Source organism: Salvelinus fontinalis, chromosome 28, assembly GCF_029448725.1.
Source record: "Salvelinus fontinalis isolate EN_2023a chromosome 28, ASM2944872v1, whole genome shotgun sequence".
NCBI classification, from domain to species: domain Eukaryota; kingdom Metazoa; phylum Chordata; class Actinopteri; order Salmoniformes; family Salmonidae; genus Salvelinus; species Salvelinus fontinalis.
In genome coordinates, this window is record NC_074692.1 from 15,104,288 (window position 1) to 15,117,986 (window position 13,699).

Genomic DNA, 13,699 nt, shown 5'->3' on the forward strand with positions numbered 1-13,699 from the left:
GAGCAGAGAGAAACCCTTATGAGGCTTACTGATTCACTGTTTAAAACTTTGACTTCTCTGCTGCTCGCATATACTCCTACCTTCCACAGTGCTACGAGAAAGAAAGTGCTACCTAAATATGTATCAATCATTCTGACAAAGCTAGGGCTTATTTGAGAAGCAGAAGTGAGGGAAATACACCGTGTCAGCAGAATGTCCATTGGCAAAACTTGCTTTTAGAATGTTCACTGCAATGTGCAGAGAGAAATGACCTTAGAAGGTGCCTGGTATCATCCTAATGCATGCTTTAATTCTCCATTACGTAGAAATGAAATACCTGGTAAGGTGGAAAAGACATTAGTGAAAGTAAGGCCTGAACAGAATGCTCTGGGGATGTCTGTGGCACACAGGATTAAATATTAATGTGTCTGCTGCTAGGACACAACAGACACTCATATCATGGCTACTGCACATCAGCTCAGTGTGTTCACACATGGGCTCCTGAATCTTTCACTTTCAGAAAATCCTCAATGTTTAAGATGTTAAATTAAATTACTGTTGCTAATATCCCAAAACACACATACTATGAAAAAGCACATTGTCATCATCCTTTCTTCACAACATCGAATATATCTTATTTTTGTTTGCTGTTCCTTTTCCAAGTGTACAGACATGATCAATCATATTGATATAGGCATCTAGGTTGCCAACATGTCATTAACTGTGTTATAATATCTATAGACATGTAGTGGAGATATTAGGGACATCTGTTAAACATATCAAGCAAACATCAGTCAATACCTGTTATGTTGTAATATCAGTAATTCCATATATCAGTAGGTGCTTTTCCTTTCCCATGTACTTCCTAACAGCCATAACTCCAGGAAAGACTGAGTACTCCCAACAGCATGCTAGTGGACAGGATACCAGCTCACAAATCTGGGGAGCGGACCCATCCTAAATTCATTAGGAGGAACCATCCAATCTCCCACCGGAAAAAAGGGAGAGAAAAATAGCAGTAATGTACTCTGGGTGACCTCCACTTTCTAAAGGGAAGAGAAGCCAGCCTTTTTCGCTTTTCAATGCCCGTCAATGTGGAGTAAAAGGAGGGACAGCGTTCCCCTGCTCGCCGTCATTAATCATGGCTTTCTGGGAGCAAGAGCGTATTAATTTCTGTCATCCCAAACATCATTGCGTATTGTTATGGCACGGCTCAGTCCTCATTCACCACCAGGCGTTACCCGTTCGTCCTGGCTGAGGGAATACAGGCCCGGTGTGGCTATGTTTCAGAGCAAGAGGCCTTTATCCCTGGGGCTCTGACACCAATTAAGCCATTTCACCAAGAGACGAAAACAGGACCCGCCGTTTCACTGTAACATGAGCCAGAACCTAGTCTTTGGCCACTTGCCATCTTTCCATTGCTTCAGCCCACAAAAAATGAACTTCAAGGGCTTAGGTGAAGAAAAAGAAAGATACATTTAGAGTAGACTTATACATTCACCAACCCATGCTTGAGTAAATATGACGCGAGAAGAGGAAGGGGATTTCAGTCCCTTGTGTATTGTTCTAGGAGTAGAGATAGTAAATCTGGATCACTCAATAATAGAAGGTTTCTCTGTGTGTTCAACACCAGGAACCAATATGTTGACTTTAAAACAAATACAGCCCCATCATGGAATTGTTTTCATCTGACCTTCAATATATATTTTCACTTTTTTTAATCATTATCTTAATGTTGAGTAAAAATAGACAATCTCTGTCCCATTTTAATAGTATCATGTAAGGCAGTACAGTATTTATTGATGACTTCGAAGCTGGTCATCCAGTTGTCGTTAGACATTACATCTGCTTTTACGTTTTTATGGTTGCCGTTTGGCAGGCAACAGAGTGGGGCTTGTCAGGGCAGCAGCAGAATAATGCAAGGTTTGTTATGAATTAAATATTAGAAATCTTAACACAGCAGCCAATAAGAATTATTTGCCTTATTAAAGCAGCAGCAGAAGACGCTGATTAAATTTTCATTGCATTGCAGTCTTTTTCCCATTTCGGCCTTCAATATATCATTCTAATGTGTGAAACATGTGGAACAATGGAAAAGAGTCTTCATTTCAGCCAAACAAATAAGGATAGAACTTTAGAAAACACCTTTAGTGAAGATACATGTGGTACAGCAAGGGAGAAAACGGACTACAATCACACGTTGTTATTCGACATGGTATAGCATGTGTGTGATGACATTGATAATGATTTGAACACGGTAGCAGCCTTGCAATGTTGTACTGTTATAAATGCTCAAATAAAATCTGTAAATCTAATCGCCTACATCTGAAAATGCCAACACTTCTCTGAGAGAAAAACGGATCGCCTGTAAGAGTTCCATTCACTATACATGTTACTCTATTAGATGGATAATATTATATGAATCATATAACCTAGAAAACAAACGACCAATCATAAAATAGATAAACCCCAAAACAAATAACATCATCAAAATATATTTCCTGTGAACAGCAGCGGTGCACCTCTGTACTAAAAACCATTATGGCATGTTGGTTGTCCACATGTAATGTGTATGGAGAGTAAATTAACATCAGGCATCTATTGCCCCATGAGAAAATCTCTTCCCTGAAACACTGGAGCTAATGAAATGGGGACCTATAAATAGCAGTATCATTACTGACAGCAGACCAGTCTCTCTATCTGACCCTCTTTACACTAATAACTGCTATATGGCAATATAGCTCCACCATCTAACGATGCTGCGTTAAAACATTAAGACCAAGATTGGGCTCAGATAAAGAAACTCTATAGGAAACATCTGGTAACCAAACCTTTAGTTGTATCATTGTTATAACTGTGTCTTCCCCATGGTCCAGTGTCTCTGTTACCTGACCTGATCTGTGATCAGCTCTTACTGAATCAATATCACTTATCGCACCATAAGACACTTTCAGACTAGTCCCTTATAGGCTTGAACTGAATATTACCGACACAAATCTAGCAATGTATAATTGAGAAAATGTCATTAAGTAAACATGAAACGAATTGATTTAACAGACATACTCGCTGTCAAATCTATATCTGAAAGGAACCATCCAGCGAGGTCTGCATGGGTAAATGGTCATTTTACATTTTGCTGTAGACATAAACACCGTGGTGGGTGGATGGCTTTTTAAGCTTTTACGCCTGCTGACAAAATTATTGATGACAACACATCACAAATTGTACTTATTTCATATACACATGTCAGGGGAAAAGTATAAAATATTGAAAACAGCGTGGCTGGTGGAACATTCACTTTAAATGAAAATGTAATGTTTCAATACTGAGCACAATTTGGTTAACCTGCAAAGAATAGCTGCCGAGTCAAAGGTGATATCGAATTCATCAGCCGGTCTCTTTCTGGTCTGTAGAGCGCGCAGCCGTGGCAATATATTAGAGGAGATGCCATGCTAACAGATGCCGGGGCCCTGATAGAGAACAAGCTACCCCCTCCATGTTGCTGTACCCCTAAAACATCTACAACATTTCAGTTCCTCCATCAACATAAGGGCATCATGTAGCCCACAGGGGGAAACATTATGACCTCTGACCCCTGGAGAGGAAGGCTTAGCTACGCAACGATCACAAGGGATATAGTGTAGAAAAATAAATGATATATTCTGCAGGGATTGAACATCTCGAGTAACTCACACGTAAGACAAACATATTCCCATTGATTTAAAAAAGAATAATTAAGCCAACTGAATTGATCAACTCCAATGAAATTACAATACCAGAATTCTGGCTATGAGTTAATATTCTATATGTTCATATTCACTGTGTTTTCTTGAATAACAAAGATTGGAGCAAACCGAGGGATCTGAGATAGAAGGTATTTAAATGAAACATGAGCTCATCTCCAGAGTTGGGTGTGGGGAGCAGGGACCACATTTATTAAATGAGATTAGCAAATATAAGACAATGTCATTGATACCCAGACTGGGTCAATGTGGGAGGAGCCTTTCTTCCTGATGGAGGATGAACAATGCTGAGGAGGATCTGAGAGATTTATTCTAATTTTCTTTTCTATTATTCATCACGCTTCAGCAGCATGTTGGTTCAGGTGGGATACTCTGTTTGGTTAGCAGAGAGAGGCACCAGAACATTGAGGATAATGGCGAGTGCACAGAAAGCAAGCAAGGGCCTTGCTGCTCCAAGCTTTACCGATGTCAAACATGTGAAATAAACGTGTGGCAGACACGAAGAAGTATTCCTTGACAGCCACACTCCTACAGCTGTAACCCCTCAATTTCAATCAATCCTTCCCTTTTGCATCCCAAGCAGCCTCTCCTGGCTGCCACCGCCTGAAGATAGCTATTTCACCACCTCTGTCATGCCTAATTAACAACGCAGATGTACAATTTAGAAATTTCGCAATTAACCTACTAAAATATTGTTGGAGGATGCTAATTCTTATGCCAGTTGCCATAAAGACTCATTTGCATAACGTATGTGGAAAAAACAATTATGGGCTGTTGTTCGCATAGGAGCCCACAGAAAACGCTTCCAGCTATAGAAATGGGAGAGAGAGAGGCAAGTGCAAGGTTCTGCATGAGTACAGATGGAGGGACATCAGCACCAGCGGATTATCGTTCAAAAGCACCTCGTTCAGATCAGAATTAGATTCCGGTGCTGCTATATACTGTAGGAGTCAGGATAACAAAATACAACAAATACTCAGGGCATGTGAAAGCATGAGATTACAGATTTTCCCTCCCTATTGATACTGATATGCACCCTACTTTTTCTCTATTCTCTCTTTGTCATATGCTTGCTCTTTTTTCTCTGTTGTTAGGTGAAAGGAGTGAATTTGGGAGCTGCTTAGATAACAGCCCCATCTTCCCAATCCCCTGCCCGCTGCCCGATGCAGAGGAAGCACAAGTGGCCCTGCCATTGAGACGGCCAGGAACCCAGCTGTGAGAGAACCATTCTGCCGAGCGCTATCTAGTCACTGCAGCCACATCACTGAGGCACCCTCAAACAAAAAGCAGCCAAAGTCAATTGTCTGTCTGCTGAATAGCTTTCTGTTCCCCGGCATACATTGACTCTGGTATTGTGCACAAATCAACACTATAAAAAAAACAAATGGTAAAGAACAAGGCAGACTTCACAAATACTGACTTGTGATCTTGGGCCATGGTAAGGATACTGATATCATTAACTTAGATAGTATTATTATTACAATGAGAAAACTAACACAAATACTAATAATACTAATAAAAATACTACTACTACTACTACTATGATAATAATAATAATAATAATAATAATAATAATAATAATAATAATAATAATAATAATGGGATGTCAAATTAACAACAAACTAGATTAAGGTGGCTCATTAACTCTGTCAGAGAGCCTTGAAATTAATGTTCCCGAAAGGTTTGAGAAATGCTTACCCCTAAAACCTAACAATATTTACGCAAGGTAATGTTTTTACTCAGCCTTGCATGTGGTTAATTACAACCTCACTCTGAAATTAATTCAGCCAGTCCAGTGTTCATAACCACAGCGTGCACATAGATGAACAAACAGACACATTTTGTAGCATGTTCAGCAGTGTGTTCAGTAGTGTGAGGAGGCTAACATAATGCTGTCCAACACAATGCTGACATTCCCCTAGTCTGTTAGTGTAGCTAGTCTCTCTAATCCTTTGCTCTACACACTGGATGTGGGCATTGATCAGCCTGAGTCTCCTGCACTCTCTTACCTCTGCAGACCTCCCGTTTCTGAACTTGATGAGTCAAAGGTCAAGAAAACAACAGGTCAATAAGCAGCCAGGAGGAGTGCAGTGCAGCTGAGAGAGCTGTGAAGAGGACTAAGCCTCTCAGTGGCGCGCTGTGATTTAGATTGTAATAGTTTTCTGTAATCTCTTTCTATTGATTAAACCTCACATCAAAGAGGAGTCCTGCAGCAGAACCTCTCTTTTCCTGGTCAGAAATACCATATGGAGGTAATCTTTCACCATTGTTATTCTTGCTGCTCCCGCTGCTGCTGAAAGCCTCTCTTCCAGGGTGAGAGAGAGGGGAAAGAAGAGCAAGAGAAAACAAACCCAGCACATCTGATTAGCACTGAGATCTCCCTCCACAATGCACTGTAGTTCTTCCTCAAGCTATGGCAGAAAGAAATGACAGCATACTTATCTTTTTAGAGTTTACTTTTCTTTATCTGCCCCTGACATGCTGGGCACAATTCAGAAGAGGTGTGGAAAAATGGTAATGTCGAAGAACAAACCTGTGTGATCTTTTGCAGATTGCTAGTGTCAAACATGATGAGAGAGAAAAAACAAAAAGGGCACAGAATTCTAGCAGTTTTAGCAATATCTCACATTCAGCTCATTGAAATGCAAAAACCAAGAGAAAGTGAAAAAACAAACCCCTCCTGCTAAAAACACTCAATTTACTGACAAGCAAATGACTTCATGCTGCCACTTAATCTCATTTCTTCCATAATGCCCTCTAATTAGCATATCAAAGTGAATTAATACTTCTAGGGTCTTAGCAATGAGGAAATCTGCTCTAGGTCTACAATAAGAGTGCCAAAAATCCTCCGAACACTACAAACAGCCTTGCATTGCAAAACCCATCTGTCTGTTTACCAGTCAAGTGCATCCCTCTCTCTTTCCCAACCACACAACACGGGCTACTGACCCAAGCGGAAAAATAGATTTAACTTAACCCCCCGCCCTTGACGCCATGCACCGAGGTCCCTGGTGAGTTTCTGAGATTCTAAGTGGGAGGCATACATACATTAATTCTCCACACAGGTTGAAATGTCCGTCGTATTTCTAACATGCATATTAATGTAAAGATTCTAGATATATATCAGGTATTGTTCCACATTGTTCCCCTGGAGCAGTTTAAGAGAGCCTTGATACAACTACTCTACTCTTCTCCCAAAAATACATTTTCTGCGCAGTTTTGAAGCACATACTTTAAACATAAAATAATTAAAGCTGTGTTTGTTTGTTGCACTGCTGTCAAATTCATGGTTGGAAATGATTTTCACCGGATGGGATCATTGCATGGTTAAATGACATTGGGATTGTGTGCCACTTGAACAGACATGAAAGGGGCAAAGATTCACAGGGGCATGTGAATGGCCCACAGTGGGAAAGAAAAACAGCCCGGTCAAGAAGGCCACCAGACCAGCTGAGCTCTGTCAATGGCTAAGAGGGGGGAGGCTGTGACTCCAAACCACATGTTAACCACACGCACACTCACACAGATACACGCACACTCACAGACACAGATACACACACACACACACACACACACACACACACACACACACACACACACACACACACACACACAGACACACAGATACACACACACTCAAGACACATACACACATCATCCATTCACTCTTTAAACAGATGTAAATACGTATGTTTGCTGTCATTGTTTACATGGCTACAATACAAACACTTCTGGTTTGATTTAGCCTGTTTTTATTTATGCTTGATACAGTGTGAACCAAGAATAATAATGAGCATTTTATATTTCCGAACATTGCTCTCTCCTTTGATTTACGACAAAATATCTTATCAAACTAATTGCATTGAATTGCATTATGTATCTATTGATAAAGTATAATCACATGAAGGCACTGGAGTATCTGGTTACAATCAGATCAATAATGTCCACCTGTCAAATGTTTTCATACATATAAGATGTAGACAAAACTGCAAACAAGCAAAACACACACACACACACACACACACACACACACACACACACCGCTGAATTTTGAGGCACGTCTCAATTCAAAACAGAAAGTGGATTTAAATTCATAAAAGTAAAAACAATAACTTTACAGCTATTTCCAAATGCCAAACGGCACACAAAACAGACACTGATCAGAGGGACTGGGATAGAGAAAATGTACAACCAGAAGAAGCATTATTACACAGCCATTTCTAAATTGAGTGCTCAAACAATGTAGTACAGAATAATATTGTTTAGTGGAAAAATACATTGAAACAAAGGCCATCAAAGGGATTAAAGAAGATTACAACAACTGAGCTGGTAAACAAGCTCATTTAAATAATTTGCATACTTGGAAACTCTATTCCTCATGCATATTTAATTAGATCTTTAATGTAATATGAAATATAAATATGTAAAAAGTAATCCAATATGTGCCCATGGAGATTTGAGTTCTACAGGTGGGGTTTAGATCTGAAAGCGTATAGGGAAACATACATATCCTGAGTGTGTTTATATTGATGCATGGATTCATCTATGATGCACACGCAGAAGCATACACAATACTGTATGCACAGTCGCTCACACACTATTACATCGAGCTAAACCATCCATTGATCACATTGTCCCTTTTTCTTACACGATCGCATGCTCGCTTTCCCTCTTCCTTTTCGACAGGCATAAAGAATGCCTCAAGTAGGCAAGGCAGCCAAGCGGGCCCTTCTCCTGCCCCTGTGGACACCTCCTGTGGCCAAGAAGTTCATTAAGTTTTATGGTCTTCCCCAAGTCACTTCTGCTTATTATTAGCCCCACAAAGGTCACAAATCTGGCAAGCCATCACTATTTTGAAGCAGTAGCAAGTGAATGTCATTTAAGTTTTTTTGTATGATAGGCCACTTTCCTATGTTTTAAAATGGGTTTAAGAGTGTACCGGTATTTGACAGCTGTCATCCCTCTCTCTCTCTCTACAGACACCAATATACAAAACCTAGACCTGACCGGCATGTAGGGGAAAATACCAAATGCTTACATCACTCTTGTAATCTGATGTATTGTCTCTTGTAGTCATTAACTGATGCAACTTTGCCATTGGTATCAAATATACCAAATATTCACTAGCAAGAGTAAGTATAATGCTCCTGGCAACAGATTGAAAAAAAACTTTCCACAACTTGAAATCTTTAAAATTAAAAGGACATTTTATTTTAAATGTATTTAATAAAGTTAAATATTTTGGGCAATAATAAGAACCTCTGCCTATTAGACTGTATAGGGTATTGGCCAAAAAAATAAGCCACAAACACTTTAACAATAATAATGAATTGCAATATTTTGTACATGTTTCATATACACCGTCAATACTGAAAACTTGTATTTGTGTTTTACATTGCAGTGCAAACACATTTTTGTAATAGGTTTATATGTGAGAAGTTGACTAGCAGTAACCTCCTTTTGGCTCATAAAAATTGTGAGAGGAATCCTATCCATGAAAAAGACCTTCTCCAATAATGTGGGCATAAAATCCTTAGTATTTTTTGTCATATCCAAATGTTATATTATGTGTATTAGGTCCATACGATATCCGTCTGGTCTTGGAATGACTGGCTACCTGTCCTAACAAAAGCATCACATCATTGGCTGTGGTGTTTGTGGCTTCTTATGAGCATTCTCCTTTCACCAAAACCTACAGGCCCACTCAACCTTGGGTAAACAACAGAAATTAAAAGGCGCATTATGATAAAATACTGTGCTATCAGTGTATCATATTTCATTTGCTGCATTTGCTGTGACGTCAGCATTGCATGGCATCGCAACGCACAAGAAAGGTGCACAAGACAGGTTAACCCACTATTAGCAACCTATTAGTTTGTGGATTTATTATGGTTAGAATTTGAAAAAGGTGATCCTAAAGTCGCATGGTGCCACAATTGTCACTCACTCGCTTGCACATGCACTCACACAGTGGACACACACACTATGTTGTTGTTTAGGGGAGCTTGTTTCCCCTTTCGTGTTTTACACATCATCTTACAGAAGGCTACTAAGATGACCAAACAAATGTAATATAAAAAAATATATACTTAAAATTAATTATACATAATAATTAAAATCTTAAATCATGTCCTACTTTCTAACAATGTGTTAACCCTAATACAATTACTAATTTGTATGCTACCCATTTGTATTAGGAAAGTTAAATGATGTGCAGAGACGGGTTCTAAAGACTGTCCACGAATGCCTGGCAAATATTTTTGTTGTGTTGTTTTCTATTAGGCTACACAATGCTGTTATATATACACTTTACACCGTTTCATTGCACTTAGCTTGTCACGTTAGAAACGTCTGACTTTATTGATCCAATGAATGCTGTATGTGCGTTACAGATGGCAACAACGGTCAGATAGACTGGCGCTAATAATGTCAATAGTGATCCTGTGGTCAGAAACCCTCATTATGCAGGAGATTACAGTGTAACTGACACATTTTGGGATTAATTTAAATAGTGAAAACAGGGATAATCACTGTAGGCTATACTTTCAATGTTAATAAAACACAACGACGCATAGTTGAGATGCAGCTCACATAATGGGCGCTGTGTGGTGTTGCCTAAAAACACCAAAGCCGGTGAATGTCCTTTATTTGTGGGAAACGGGAGAAAGAATGTGACGCACAGCGTAAACATGTGCAGGTTGCCGGCTTGTCCATGCCACGGCAATGGAACCATCGAATAACAACCCTCTATCAATTTGTACGTGAGAGCACATAATACATTTTTGTGGGGTATGGATGCTTCTCAACGGGTGAAACCATAGCCTACATTTCCCCGTTACAAATTTCCTCCGTTGCGGAGCTGATTCTGTCTCCCGCTTGATAACATCGGATAAGGCTGCCTAGAGGAAAATAAAGATGGCGGTGTGCAAATGCGTTGAGGCTCCGCAACGTTTCCTATTATTACAGTCCTCGTGTTGTTTAATCCTACACTTTAATGCATGTGAAATCTTACCAGTTTTCTCTTTGATCTCGCAGAGGACGCTGAAGAGTGCAGGTTTCATTCTGTGGCAGTTCAGTCCATGTTTCCTGTTTCAGTTTGAGACAAGAACCAACATTGAAATATAGTCACTATAACACCACAGTTGTTAAAACTTTTAAGATATTACTGAATAATGTCCTTGCTCTTAACAATAACGTCGAGGTCTTGCTCACTTTGCACATGGAGGATCTGTAGGTAATGTTGAAATGCATCTCAAAGTTCTAACATAAAGACTTATTTGTCAACACGAATGACAATGGATGTATTGTTTGTTGAAATACTAACTATTCTGTATGACTTCAAAGTTAGTTTAAAAAAAGTTTATTTGTTGAAAATTCACAATTGAAACTACTCAAGAGTGTACATTCAAAAGTGTTACTAATGGAAAATAACTTGCTATGGAATTAAATTAGGACATTACCCAACGTTATTTTAAAATATCATGAGTTACTGTGAAACACATTATTCTACAAATACGCATCAATCAATGTTTACAGTAGCCCAGCCTACCAATACGCAACATTATATGTAAATGAAATATATAGCCTGCACTTTCCCCTAAAAGTTTATGTAGACTCCACACTAGGCAAAGATGCAAGTGTCAAAACTGTTAGAATTACTGGATGACAGGTGTTAACTTTTTTATATATATTGGTCCCTGCAACTAATTGTCCGTGGGTTTCAGGTATGGAGCAGCATTGTATAGCCTAGCTACCTGTTATTACATGGGCATTAATTAGCTATAGTGCGTAATGGTGCGTAAATTGTTTTGTAGTGAAAACATATAAATGAACCAACTTTGCTTGCGCCTCGTCCAGACTTTGGTCAGTAATGGTCATTATTTGATGCAGAATGTCACCGATATCTTGTTTTCGCCCATCATCTGTCCCATCGTGTCCATGTGGAGGCTGCAGTCCCATGCCTCCTTGTACGGAGTGGCCAGCCAAGCTGACACCGCCGAGAGCCTGCATGATCCGGGCTTGTTCGTCCATAGTCAGCCGCAACAGAATCAATGCACTAAGCCACACAAACGGAAATTTAGCTTGAAAAACTCACATACAAAAACTACTAGTACATGTGTTGCGTTAAGGAGCTGAATATTGGTGATATTGCGCTTACGCGTATAAGAAAAAATAAATAGGTGAGTACCAGTGATGGTATCAATATCGCGTGTCCATGTAATCACTTTCTTACTATCTTGTTTATTTACGGTCCGAAGTGTGTGTAGTTATGAATGTTTATGTCTGAAAATGCATAAGCTATAATTCTTCAAAACTTCTTTGTCAAAATGACAGCCGCTGTCCCTCGTATCCTGCACGAGTCCTCTTGTCAATTCGTCTTTCTCTTTAGATTTGACGTGTTGGGTATTGCTGATCCTTGCTGATCTCTCATTTATTAGCGGTCTTCTTTTGATTATGTTTCCTCTTGCAATTCCTCTTGTAAATGTTCAAATCCCCATTATTGTGAGCGCGAAAAATATCCAAAGTGAAATTAAGCAATGAGCAAGTGAATGAAAATACAACAACAATTAAAAACAAAATACAACACTTAGGTAGTAAATGAGTACCTTCTACCTGCAAATAAATGTATAGCAATTATTTCCAAGATAACTGCCAATTAAATAAATCATGAGCGGCATTGGTAGCCAAATGCAATAATACAAAATATGAAATGTAGAAAAAAGTTAATAGCGTTAGTGGAAAAATTATAGAAAAAATAACAGCGAGAAATTAATTAGGCTACACGCTTTAAAGCGATGCGCAAAAATATCTGCCTGCTGAAATTTATGAGCCCGAGCCTCTGCCTGTGTGCTTTATGTTGTTTGATGGCAGCGGTAGTGAGCGATTGACAGTGTGCCAATGCCACTCACTCAGTGCAGACGTGTCAGAGCAAAAAAATACTAAATCGGAATAAAAATGCACGCTCCGCCCTTCAGAGGAGGGGTCTATATTCTTGTCACTTCTCTCTGGAACCCCGAAAATAAAATGCTAGAGCAGTGCTTGAGATTGTTATTATAATGATGAAATAACGATGGAGTCCCACTTGTCGTATGCCTTACCCGTGCACGTGCACCAAAATGCCGTCATTCTCCACACATAATAAAAAATTGGAGTGTAACACACAAAATAAAATGCTTAGCAGAGTTTTATATAGTTTGATACAGAACTGATAATGAATTGCACTGACTCTTCGCTTCTCAGGGCTATGCTATGTATGGTCGTCCCTACCAAGCCTTGCCTCATAGGGTAGGCAAGCAGAAGACATGTTTATAATATTGGAAGTAAACCTCATCGACCAATCAACGCTGTGTTTGAATGCGACTGACGACCAGGGTGACCTATTGCTAGCCGATGCATGGTCCTGAAAGCCCACCCACCACATCCCTTCATGTACTTCTACAAAGGACATAGAGGAAGAGGCGAAGCGAGAGGTTTCACTCTCCCCAAAATCTGTCCAAAATAAGCCTTATGCGTTTCTATGGGCTTATTTTGGACCTAAGCTTGTCGCCTTTGGGACAATTACTCCAATTGTTAGGGCAGAGACATGAGCATCTCTTCATTATACACAGATCTCTGAAAGTATATAAACTTCTGATTGGTCGTTGCTACGGGTGACATCCATTGCACAAGCAGGCAGCACTGCTCAGCGCTCCCCTGCAGTTGCTATGGCAGCAGACAAGTTGTTGAGCTGGATGCAAGGCTGCAACCATAGAGATCCTATTAAATAGTATTCCAGTAGTCTAATTCCTAAATCTTGAGCAACAACATTTAATCATCATCTACATACCCACCATTCATATAAGACAGGTTTTAATGAAATGTCACCATCATGCAAGTACCCCAGAATAGCAAGTGTGTGAAGAGTATCTCTGTGCTAACTTGTCGGAGAGCTCCACATGTTGGTAGGTCACACAAACTGGTGGTGCAATATGAACCAC

The 13,699-nt window shown here is 39.6% G+C and overlaps 1 protein-coding gene across 13 annotated transcripts in view; it reads right to left on the bottom strand.

Annotated features, from left to right (window-relative positions):
* The window catches only part of LOC129826244 (pre-B-cell leukemia transcription factor 3-like), a 77,644-nt gene extending 64,650 nt beyond the window's left edge, over positions 1-12,994 (bottom strand). For 7 of the 13 annotated variants that reach the window (XM_055886755.1, XM_055886752.1, XM_055886754.1 and 4 more), the window contains exons 1-2: positions 11,560-12,994; positions 10,735-10,814 (exon numbers count right to left, since the gene is read on the bottom strand). In XM_055886755.1, coding sequence (XP_055742730.1) covers positions 10,735-10,814; positions 11,560-11,753 — 274 coding nt within the window. In that variant the 5' untranslated portion in view covers positions 11,754-12,994. The remainder of the gene's footprint in view (positions 1-10,734; positions 10,815-11,559) is intronic. The other 6 variants (XM_055886753.1, XM_055886751.1, XM_055886760.1 and 3 more) reach the window with 2 other exon arrangements.
* Positions 12,995-13,699: the final 705 nt, after the last annotated feature.